The 12016-nt window shown below is 50.6% G+C and overlaps 1 protein-coding gene across 5 annotated transcripts; it reads right to left on the bottom strand.

Annotated features, from left to right (window-relative positions):
- Window positions 1-254: 254 nt before the first annotated feature.
- LSM10 (LSM10, U7 small nuclear RNA associated) lies at window positions 255-12004 on the bottom strand. 5 transcript variants are annotated; one of them, XM_073902895.1, is made up of 2 exons: window positions 3409-3607; window positions 255-1379 (listed from the first exon to the last, which is right to left on the bottom strand). In XM_073902895.1, the coding sequence occupies exons 1-2, from the start codon at window positions 3539-3541 to the stop codon at window positions 985-987; spliced, it is 528 nt and encodes a 175-aa protein (XP_073758996.1). In that variant the 5' UTR covers window positions 3542-3607; the 3' UTR covers window positions 255-984. The 5 variants fall into 5 exon arrangements, with proteins under 5 accessions (XP_073758996.1, XP_025711704.1, XP_073758995.1 ...); XM_025855919.2 differs by lacking the exon at window positions 3409-3607 and adding an exon at window positions 11878-12004 and having other exon boundaries at window positions 256-1379; XM_073902894.1 differs by having other exon boundaries at window positions 256-1379; window positions 3414-3539.
- Between the last annotated feature and the right edge of the window lie 12 nt (window positions 12005-12016).

The raw sequence follows: 12016 nt of genomic DNA, 5'->3' as shown, positions 1-12016 counted from the left end.
CCCCGAGAGCCCCTTCTTCCTGAGGACCCCCAAACTTCTCAGAATCGGAGACTGATTTCTTGCTGTTGGATGAGCTCCCACACTCGAGGGGAGGGCCCAGGATTACCTCAACCTCCCCACCTCAGGGAAGAGCAAGGAGATGAACAGCCTCTTCAACAGGGAATCTGAACAGAAAAGCCACTTTCCATCTGGCCAGACTGAAGCACTCACCTTCAATTCTCAAACTTTGCTGCTTATTAGTATCACCTGAGAAACTTTTTTTTTTTTTAAAGATTTTATTTATTTGAGAGAGAGTGAGAGAGGGAGAGAGAGAGAGAAGGAGCAGGGGAAGCAGCAGAGGGAGAGGGAGAAGCAGGCTTCCCACTGAGCAGGGAGCCTGACTCGGGGCTCGATCCCAGGACCCTGGGATCATGACCTCAGCCGAAGGCAGACACTTAACCGACTGAGCCACCCAAGCACCCCTCACCTGAGAAACTTAAAAAGAATCCCAATGTCCAGGCTACACCCAATACCAGTCTGAATAGCTGATGGTGGGACAGGTGATGGCAATGTGCTGCCACATTTAAGCACCACTGCCCTATGACGCAGGACCCACACGGAGCCCAGCACACATCAGGGAAAGCATGAGGCACGGACTTGTTTGTATCCAAGTTTTCTGAGAAAGCAAACACAATTGTGAGAAACCGGAACGCTCAGGGGTGGCTCAGGCTGAGTACACTCGAGAACCCTCACTGGGAGAGGGCTGAAAACGATTTGGCAGATTCCCTAAATCAGTAAATCAGATTCCGACGTAAATGATCAAGGCCACAGACAGGTAAGTAGGATCCCAGAGTGAGTCTAGGAGACGGGACCCTGTGAAAGGCAGCTGTGACTGGGCCGGGCCCGCTCTCTTTCCAGACTCTGGGCAGGGAGGGGAGCAGGCGGTTGGCTCAGTAGAACTCTGGAGGAACCTGAGTGGGGACTGGAGCTGGCCGAGGGGAAGGCTCATTTATACTTTTTGGAGGGAAATTCCCGCCGGCCTTGGCCCTTGCTGCCGAAGTTGCGCACCCGGTGGATGACCTGCAGCTGCTGCTCAATGGTCGCTGTGATGTTCACATCATCTGGGATGTGGACATAACGGACGTTACGGCCCGTCACGAAGAGGTCATCCAGCTCAACCTGATGCCCCCAGCGGTCTGTGTAGGTGACGTTGGCCAGGCGGATGTTCATGAAAGCATCCACATTGTCTATGCGTCCGCGGGCCACGCTCTCATCCCGCAGGTCCACGGTGGTTACCTGGCCCTGGAGGCCCTGCAGCAGGATAATCAGGCTGTTCTCAGAGATGGTCCGCTCCTTCACCGAGTGGCTCACTGCCATTCTTCCACACCGAAGGCTGCTGGCTGTGGGGGGAGAAGCACACAGACGGGAGCTGTGGCAAGCTAGGGGCTGCAACTGCCAACTCACCTCTACCAGGCTCTAGCACAGACCTCTCCAAGTCTGCCTGGCCCCCCAATCTCTGTGTCTGCGGAACACCCTTCGGTGCCAGGTGCTTCGTGCACACGTCTCACAGAATCCTCACGCTACCAGGCAAGCTAAGAATTACTTACACACATCTTGTAAATAAAGAAAATATGAGCAAGAGATGTGACTTGCCCAAGGTCACACAGTTGATACCTGGAGGTGCTGAGATTCAAATCTATCACTGCCTGACTCCCAACCTCATACCGCTACTTTTTTTTTTTTTTAAAGATTTTATTTATTTATTTGAGAGAGAGAGAATGAGAGACAGAGAGCACGAGAGAAGGAAGAGGGTCAGAGGGAGAAGCAGACTCCCCGCCGAGCAGGGAGCCCGACGCGGGACTCGATCCCGGGACTCCAGGATCATGACCTGAGCCGAAGGCAGTCGCTTAACCAACTGAGCCACCCAGGCACCCATACCGCTACTTCTGAACCCTCACTGCAAGGCAGAATCACCTGGTGAGTTTTTACCAGCTGCTCCCCCCCCCCCCCCCCCCCCCCACCCCCCCGCAGAGGGTCTGATTCATTTGGTCAAGGGTGGGGCCCGGGTATCCTATTTTTAAAAGCTTCACAAGTAATTCTGATGTGCGTCCAAGTTGGAGAACCGCTGCTCTAAAGTGTAGTTTACACCCTTGCCAGTCTGTGGACCAGCATTTTCAGCATCACCCAGGCACTGGCTAGGAATGCAGAATCCCGGGCGCTTAGGTGGCTCAGCTGGTTAAATCTGCCTTCGGCTCAGGTCATGATCCCAGGGTCCTGGGATCAAGTCCCAGGTTGGGCTCCTTGCTCAGCTGGGAGCCTGCTTCTCCCTCTCCCTCTGCCCCTGCTCTCTCTCTCTCGCTCTCAAATAAAAAATTAATAAAATCTTAAAAAAAGGGAATGCAGAATCTCTGGTCTCTCCCCAGACTGACTGAAAGAAACTGCACTTTATCATGAATTCTACATCAATCACCAGTAGTTCTCAAATGTTAGTGTGTATCGGAGTCACCTGAGGACTTGTTAAATTGCAGAATGCTGGGCTCCCCTCTCAGTTTCAAACTTAGTAGGTCTGAGGTGGTGCCCAGCAATGTAATTTCTAACATGTTTTCAGTTAACCCTGATATTGCTGGTCTGGGGCCCATGTTCCCGGAGTGACTGGTCTACACCATGCAGCCACCACGGAAGTAGAAATTTTGGTAAACTGGAAAAAAACAAAAACAAAAAACCGCAACATGGCAGCATATAAAACACATAGGTTTTGAAGGCAGAGAAAAATAGGTTGGAATCCTCACTCCACCCACAAACTCTGTAAACCTAGGACAGTTACACTTAATGTCTCTGAACCTGTTTCCACATCTATTAAACCAGAGGCTAAACGAGGCTAACAGAATCTGCCCACACGGAATGTACTTTGCTTTCACCACGTACTGATGCTGTATTAATTGTAACTCTGTCTTATCTAGCCCCTTTTCTCGGACTCAGTGGAAGGTGGTGGAACTTTCCCCCCTAAGACCTCACTCAACCCCTACCCGGGCTGTGCAGGGTGGCATTCAGTGTAGCAAGCCGGACCACACCACCGATGGGGGCGTCGGGCCGGACTGTAAGGACCCCACCCAGGCTTCACCAGAATGCGCCCCGGCGAGGATAAGGAAGGGCTGCCCGGGGGGACTGCAAAGGAGCAGTCCCGGGCTCTAGGACGGGCTCTGCCACTTCCCAGGAAAGCGACCTCGAGCAAGCCGCTTAGCTTCTTCAAACCTGTTAGCCCAGCGGAAAAATGGGGATGGTGACGACCCTTTACTCACGGAGCAGTGGGGGTGGGCGTGGGGAGACCGGCTCTACTCGGCAAATCGGGAAGGAAGCGCTTCCCCCGCTCCCCGCAGCTGTCCGGGGTTCCGGGCGCCCCCGCGCTCCGCCCCAGGCTCCGGGACCCACCGCACCGGATTCCTTCCGCTTCCCGGTCCACCCCGCCGCCGAAGCTAGCGGGCGCCTGGCTGGGCTGCCTCCCTCCCGCGGCGGGACCGAGAAGCCATGGCAACAGCTGGGCCACTCTGTCCTCCGCGAGCATAGAGAGCGCGGCCGACGTAGGCCCGCACCACCGCGGACGCGCCCGGAACTACAACCCCCAGAATGCCTCGCGGGCCGCGTGCTCGCGCTCGCGCTCCGGCGACTCCGGGCCTGTGTCTTGGGGTGTCTATTTCACTGGAGCCACTCATTTCTTTCAACAAATACTCATTGAACCCCCACCGTGCGTCAGGCCGCCTCCCCGGCCCTGGACACCCATCGGTGACCAAGGAGACGAGCTCCCTGATCTGGTGACCCGTAAATCCACTTGGGGGCGGGCGTCCATAAGAAAACAAACAAAATGATAAAAGCCCTTCAGAGAATTAAAATAGCGTGACGTGATAGTGACTGGGTGGCTTTTTATTGAATGATCAGGGGTGTCCTGAGAAGGTGACATCTGAGCGGAGATCAATGACATAAAACCAACTTGTGAAAACTAGGGGAGGAGCACTGCAATTAGAGGGAACTGTTTGTGCCAAGGACCTGGTGGAAATGTGCTCGCCAATTTGGAAAAACGGAGAAGCCAGTAAGACAGGGCAGTTGTATGCCAAGAGGTGGGAGAGGGAGGCAAGAGCCCGAGCACTTGTGGCTTTGTAAGCCAAGGTAAGGGGTTTGGAGGCAGTGCCTAGCTTCAAATCTGCTCCCTGCTAACTGACTTTCCACAAGTGAATCATCCTCTCTGTGCCCAGGTTTCCTCATGTATTACTAGAAGTGCAATGATGGGCTATCAAAGGGGGGGTGTCTGTGTGATGTGATCTGATTTACATTTTTCAAAGGTCACTCTATAGCCATGGTAAAAGCCTCAATTTCCCTGTTAGAAAAAAACAAGGTAATGTCTATCTCAGAGAACTGACCTTCATTCATACATGAAAGCACCTGGCTCTATTGGAGGTAGGCTTGTTTCATTCCTTCACTCTCTCATTCATTGATTTCCAGCTCCCCCAGAAGCCTTCCCCTTTTCCCAAAGACCACAGTTGGTCTCTTCTCATCCTAATAATACAATCTGCCTTTGTCCATGCAAACTACTCTTGTTCTCCTACCTTCCACACTTGAACTTCTCGAGGAGGCCTCTACACCTGTGGTTCTCCAAGTGTAGTCCTTTTTCCAACTTCATGACCATTCTCCTGTTCTTTTTTTTCCCCCCCTGGGGCATTGTATCATTTGGTTTCACATATTTCCGATTGTTTCTTCTCCATCTCTCTCTCTTTTTAAACCCCATTTCATTCTCCTGCTCCCTAACGTGTGTGCTTTCTCTGGGGCTGTATTCCCAGCCTCGCTCTCTAATTGGTCATGTCTATCCATGCTGCCTGCTACTATGTGCTGAGTCCTTGTCTAGCTCACCAGCCCAGACTGCTCTACAGAACTCCATTTCCCAACTGCCTGTTGCTTATTCCCACATGTCTTAATGGTCCTTGAAAGTCAGCATGTCTACAAGACAGATTTATCAATCCTTCCCAAATCAGCTGTTCTGATTTTTTCTATTTCTGTAGTTGCTACTGCCATTTTCCAGCTACTCAAATTGGGCACCTTGAATAAACATGATAATTTTGGTCATTTCTTGATTCCCTACACCTGTCAGTCACTGAGCCCGGCAAATTCTTGGAAGAAGGGTCTCTCACCCTTCACTTGCCTTTTTATTCTGACTGCCGCCGACCCAGTTGAGATCTTCTTTCTCTCATTTGATTCATTATAAAAACCATCTTACTGGTCTTTGTGGCTCATGATCATTCGCCAACGGATTCAAAATATAGTTATGATTTTATCATTTACCTGCTAAGAAAACTTTTGATTCACTAGCAGAATAAAGGTTCCAGTGCTGACATTGATCTGATTCCAACTCACGTTCCATCTGGATCTCTTTGAGGTTCTCTACTCAAACCCTCCAGCCAGTGTTTCTTAAAGTGTGGTGTGGGAACAAGTTGCCTCCATGGAAGGCTTTGTTTCCCAGAATCAGAGGCGGAGTTCGGAGAGCTGCACACCCAATAATGCGCACACTAAAATTTGAGATCCAGTGTCCTCCCCTCTAGTTAGACCTAGCCACTCAGCAAGTCAGACAAGCCCCACACTCCTGCCTCTGCCTTTGTTATCCTGCTACATCTGCCTTGGATCCTCTCTTGTTTATCTTTGGATGTTAAGTCCAATCCCTCCTTCAAAGCCTGGCTCAATTGCTGCACCTTTCTGAAATCTTCACCAATTGCCCCATTTGGGAGTGATGTCTCTCCTCTAACCCCTGTAACATATTGCTTGCTGTATGTTTGCTTGTCATATGCAGATTCACCATACTTATTTATGTTAATCTTACTTCCTCCCCTACTAGTCTCCTGGGTGCTGAGACAAAGAGAAGGCCTTAGGAGGCCCAAATGCTTCACACTACAAGACAGTTGTATGAGGAACACTGGCTTTATGATTGTGGTGAGAAGGTGACAGGGATCTGAATGAAGATGGTGGCAGTGGGAATGGAAAGAAGGGCTGAACGTTAAAGACTGAAATAAGCTAATCAGTCTCCCTGAAGGCTGATTAGATCTGGAGTGTGGGTGGGAAGAGGAGGAATCAATGACTAACATTTTTTTTTTTTTTTTTTTTTTTAAGATTTACTTATTGGGGCACCCAAGTGTCTTGCAGTCAGCTCAGGTCATGATCCTGGGGTCCTGGGATCGAGCCCCATGTCAGGCTCCCTGCTCAGCGGGGAATCTGCTTCTCCCTCTGCCTCTTCCCTCTGCTCGTGCTCTCTCTCTCAAATAAATGGATAAAAGATTTCTTTATTTATTTGAGGGAGGTGCACTCAGAGGGAGGGGCAGAGAGAGAATCTCAAGCAGACTCCCTGTTGAGCATGGAGCCCGAGGCAGGCCTCGATCCCAGGACTTTGAGATCATGACCTGAGCTGAAATCAAGAGTTGGATGCTTTTTTTTTTTTTTAAAGATTTTATTTATTTATTTGACAGAGAGAGACACAGCGAGAGAGGGAACACAAACGGGGGAGTGGGAGAAGGATAAGCAGGCTTCCGCTGAGCAGCCCCAATGCGGGGCTCGATTCCAGGACTCTAGGATCATGACCTGAGCTGAAGGCAGACGCTTAACGACTGAGCCACCCAGGCGCCCCAAGAGTTGGACGCTTAACCGACTGAGCCACCCAGGAACCCCTAAAAAAATTTTTTTAAGTTTATTTATTTTTTTAGTAATCTCTATACCCAGCGTGGGGGCTCGAACTCACAATGTCCTGGTCAAGAGTTGCATGCTCTTCTGACTAAGCCCACCAGCAGTCCCTCGATGATTTTAAATTTTAAATTTTAACTCTGGGTATCTTGAGAGATGGTGGAATGACCCTGTGGGGGCTACCTCATTTTTTGGCTACTCAGCCAATTAATCTCCTTTCCCCACATTTGGGGAAATCTGACGTTCTACGCATTTTGGTGGCAAGTAGGGTTCTTCTTCCCACTACAGATGATTTAAGGGCCAGATATTGTCTCCGGTCCTTGTCAGTTATGGTGTGCGCTTGTGACCTAAGCCAGCGGGGACTGTTCAGGCCCCATCCCGGTGTCTGCACCATCCAGGCCTCGTTGCTGGTCCTCTCCTCTGCTGCCTGCCCCTCCTGGGCTCCCAGCCGCCCTCTCATGCTTCTCCAGTCTTCCTGACAACCGTGAGTTGCCTGAAGCCCTTTAAGTACATTCCTTCTCTAGTTAAGTAGCCAGAATTGGTTTCAGTTTTTTGCAGTCCAACACCTAGCCTAGTACTGGGCCCACTTGAATTGCGTTCATTTCAGGAGCTTGAATGTCTCTGTTCCCTTTAGATGAGCTGTTACGGTTCAGTTTCTAATTGTCAGAGGGTCACAGAATCCCGAGAGGGCAATTCCCAGGTCACCTGCTCCAAGTCAGCACCCAGTGTGCAAACTCCTCGACAGCCACTTGCTCCCAGGCATCTGAGTCCATTGTTAGGATGTTTTTGGTAACTTCTACCCATTGCGTCTAGTTCCTTTCTGTGGAAAATTGTCCTATTCTGTATTACGTTTAATGGTTTATTTATTAGAGAGAGAGAGAGAGAGAGAGAGAGAGAGAGAGACTGCGCATGCTGGAGCCAGGGGAGGGGCAGAGGGAGAGGGGAAGCAGACCCCCCGCTGAGCACGGAGCCCCACTCAGGGCTCAGTCTCACACCCTGAGATCATGACCTGAGCTGAAACCAAGAGCCAGATGCTCAACTGACTGAGCAACCCAGGCGCCCCTGTATTCTATTTAATTTTAGAAGTTTCTTTAGCCTGTTGAAAGTAAGGTAAATGTACCAAAGAAGTAAAAATGACATTAGTGTTGGACACTGAGTTATGAGGTGATGTGGAAGATCTCAGGGAAAGTGAGCCTGCAGTCCAGGCGAGGAGGGGGTCACAGAGATTTGCGAGTCAATAGTGATAGTTGAAAATAACAGCCTCTTGGGAAGAAAGTGATGTCAACACTTTTGGGAGCTGCAGGGCACAGGAGAGCCTGTGGTCTGGGGTGGCAGGATGGGGGGGGGATGAGAAGAGAGTGAGGAATGGGGAGAGAAGCCGGGGGTGAAACAGGGGCCATCTGGCAATTGACCTAGCCATCTTTTTTAAAGATTTTATTTATTTATTGTGAGAGAGAGAGAAAATGAGAGTGCACACAAGCCGGGGGAACTGACTGAGCCACCCAGGTGCTCCTGACCTGGCCATTTTGACAGACTTTTTAAAAATGGCTACAGCAACATCTGTCCCATGCAGGGCAATCCTCAATCAGGAGCCACTGAGGGAGAGAGAGGAAGTGTGGTCAGAAAGTAGGATGTGAGCCACTGTGGCCAAAGGGGGAGAGAGTTTGAGGAAGAAAATGGAGTTTAGCAGGGCCAAGAAGAGGCTTCCAAAGGCCGAGGGGAATGGGGACGAGAGCAGACCACTGCCTCGGGCAGAGTCACAGAGTCAGGGCTGGAGGAGAAGGGAGAAGGATCTGTGTGGTGATGGGAGCTGGAGGCCGGGGGGGATGGGGGGAGGCGACCAGGAAGCCTGGAGTGCAGCTGAGTGAACAGAGGAACAGGACCACCTGGAGAAACAGAGGCCCAAGGTGTGGGTGGGAGCATTTGGCTGGGAGTTCATCCTCAGCAGCCATTCAGATACATGTCTGAGGTGCAGAAAGAAGGCTGGGTGTGACTGAGGGCAGGAAGGGTACAGATAAAAGATATGCTGAAGTGGGGAGGAGAGATGAAGGAAAGTACATGAAAAAGTGGTAACTGAAGCTGAGAGGCCCTTAGGACAGGCCATCCAGAAAACCTGCATCAAAGGTCCTTGGCGGACACCATGACTTCCTCTTGGACCCCCCGCCCCAAAAAACCCGATGGCCTCAACATTTCAAAAGGAAGTTAGAGAGTTTTGTAAAGACAAAGGAGGGCAGAGTGATCTGAGGCAAATGTGCGCGTCTCGGATTTAGGAGTCCTGGGCCTGCCCCAGCTCTTAGCAGAGTAGCTTCACCATGACTAATGCAGCTGGGGTTTCATGTAGTTTGGGGAACTGACAGAGAAGGTAATGTTATTTTTGTCAGCAGAGGCACCACTGGCCAGAAACAAAAAGAATGTAGTGTGTGTGTGTGTGTGTGTGTGTGTGTGTGTGTGTGTGTGTGAGAGAGTAGTGGGGGGAGGTGTTAATCAAATAATTCAGAGTAATTTCCATTGGCCCGTGGAATGCATTTTGACGTTCTCATTTGAGAAGGGTGAGTTATGATCTGAGAATTTATTTCACACTAAGTCACAAAGCTGTGAGGGCAAGATCCAACTGTGATGGGGTTTTCTTACTCCAACCCCTGGTAAACACTTCCTTTAACCCCCTCTCCTGCTGGCTGTCCAGGAATTTGGCAGCTGAGGAGGAGTTACCCAGGGCACAATACAAAGGAAGTGAAGGTTTTGGGTCTTTATGATTAGGTACTATGGTAAATAAATAGATATATTTTCTAAAGTTCACATTTCTCTTTCTTTGGTTTTCCATGGCTTAAAGTTGGCCTCTATCCTGGATATAAACCGGTGATAAAGCAGGTGCAAGCGGATGAGGGTCGGTGACCCTGTTTAGACCTGAGGATCTCCGGGATCTGGTTACCATGTTGGGGATGGAAAAAGTGAGTTCACCTTTAAGAATTGCTAGATACATGGGGTGCCTGTGTGGCTCAGTTGGTTGGGGGTCTGCCTTTGGCTCAGGTCATGATCCCGGAGTCTGGGGTTTGAGCCCCACGTTGAGCTCCCTGCCCAGCGGGGAGCCTACTTCTCCCTCTCCCACTCCCCCTGCTTGTGCTCTCTCTCTCTCTGTCAAGGGAACAAAAAAAATCTTGGAAAAAAATAAAAGAATTGCTAGATACATATGTGGACTAGGTGGCTTTCCTCTTAGAACTGAGGGCAGGGCTAAATACACCTTTCCCCCTTTTCGTTTTCCCCTTCACTCTCATTTTTTACGCCTTTCTTCTGGGAGCCATTAAAGAACTTTTGTTCAGAAGACTTTTCTAGAACTTTGCCTTCCATAATCTGTAGGGCATGCCAACACTGTATGAATAGGAATGGAATAGTTTGAAACTCAGCTGTGAAGAGGTTAGTCACCGGAGAGCTGAAAGAGAGCAAATTTACCCCTGAAGCATGGAGTGCGGGGCGGTGTGGGTATAAATCCCAGTTCTCAGCTCCCACCTGGGGCAGGGCCTAGCAATCTATACACTCATCACTGTAACTGGGCGAGCCAGCTTTAAGCCCGTGAACAAGTTCTTTCTCTTTCTTCCAGGTGAGGGAACCAAGGGTCAATGAGAGTGACTGCCCGAGAGGTCATGGTGAATTTGGGGCAGGGCTGGGGCCAGAGCCCAGTGTCCTGACTCTGACGACAGGCACCTTCCCCTGAAGCACACTGGGCACTATGGTAGGATACTCTCGTACGCGGGGGCCTGGTTTTAAATGAACACTGTTGTGTTGTTAGTACCCAGTTAGTGCCCAGCCCACATTCTTGCCAGAGCAATCCCTGTCTTCCATTTTCTTTGCCTCCTCCTGCCTCCTTTCTCTGCATGCCCTCAAACACCACACAGGTAAACTTGTTTTTCTCAATATCTGTGCAAGTCTAGAGACATGAAAGTCAAAGGTTGCCTCATCACAAGGCTGCCCTACTGGAGATCTGTATCTTGTTTATTTACTGAGGGAACAGACACGTTTGAAATCATCCGCATGGCTCTGGGATAGGTGAAGGGAGGAGGCTGCTTCTCGGCAGCTGGCGGCCCACCTCCAAGGCCCTAGGACAGGCCTGGAGCAAGCAGTGAAGTCTGGGTTTGTAGCAGCATGGTGGAAACCTGACTCAGAACAGGAGAGAGCCTCTTCCTTCATCTGTCACCCTTTCAGGCCACCCCAACTGGTGGCCAGATTGCTTAAAAGAGACTACAACAGAGGGTACTTTGTAAGCTGTAACAAGCAGCTTATAGCATGCTATGCTTCTCCTCCCCAAGAGCCCTTCTGTGGGGTTGTGCAGGTAAGAAGTGTAACTCTCATTGGTAGGAAGCAACGTTAAGTTCATTTGGTGACTTATCTTTCTGTATCCAAACACTATGCCTTAGCCAGGCTAAGGACAGCTTCCCTGGCCCTCACATTCCAAAAGTATGTCTGCCTCCACTCTTGTGGTGTGAGGGGCCAGAGTGGTCCCTGTGGTTGGCTCCATCCCAGGCAATGACCGGCTCAGCTCCATTTCTCTCTTGCCTTCCAGCATTCTGGATATTCCCTCCATGGGACTCAATGGACCCTGACCTCTAGATGTTGGCTGGCCCTGAGCTTGCCAGTTACTCAGTCCAGGATGAGCATGTGGTGGAGGGCTAATTCTCCTTTCTGAAGCAATTCGGGCAGTCCTGGCCTGAGATATTTTACATGGATCTTAATTAGACTTGGCCTCCTGCCAGGGGAAGTAACTCATCTGGTCCGTGGAAGGGAAAGTGGCACACCATGAGTGCCTCCCACGTATCCCACTCACTTACAGCTCTGCCCGGCCCCTGAGGGTGAAGTGGAAATGGATGTCATGGCGCATCATGCTGGGGGTTCTTTAGAAGGCAAGAACACTAAGTGGCAGAGGAAGACTCTGGGGGTGAGGAGTACATATCAAGCAAACCATTTCCTTGTTACACATTTCCATATGGGATAAGCCCACACCACATACAAATTGTAAGATGGGCAGAGAACGACAGAGAACACCCACCTGCTCCACGTGGGGCCCAGCTGTGTGTTCCTGGTCATGGCTTGGCTTACTTGGCCTCTGGGAGGTTACAATTTCCAGGGAGCTGGGCAGAGGAGGACTGTCTAAACTGGGCCCCAACCGCCTTTCCCACCTATTTCAAACTCACTCACAAGGCCGAGTACATCCCAGGAAGCTCTGAAGTTTCGTGATGATCCACAGACAGGCATCTGTGGGCTGCACGTGTCCACAGGAAAGGTACAGTTGAAAGCAGCAACAGGTGTGCCCCCTCAGCGACTCTGGTGCTTGAAC

This window comes from Callorhinus ursinus, unplaced genomic scaffold (assembly GCF_003265705.2).
Source record: "Callorhinus ursinus isolate GAN/ISIS: 27379988/994484 unplaced genomic scaffold, GSC_fseal_2.0 scaffold18, whole genome shotgun sequence".
In the NCBI taxonomy this organism is placed as follows: domain Eukaryota; kingdom Metazoa; phylum Chordata; class Mammalia; order Carnivora; family Otariidae; genus Callorhinus; species Callorhinus ursinus.
Note: the sequence above shows the minus strand (reverse complement) of the source record. Positions and strands in the feature narration are given on the sequence as shown.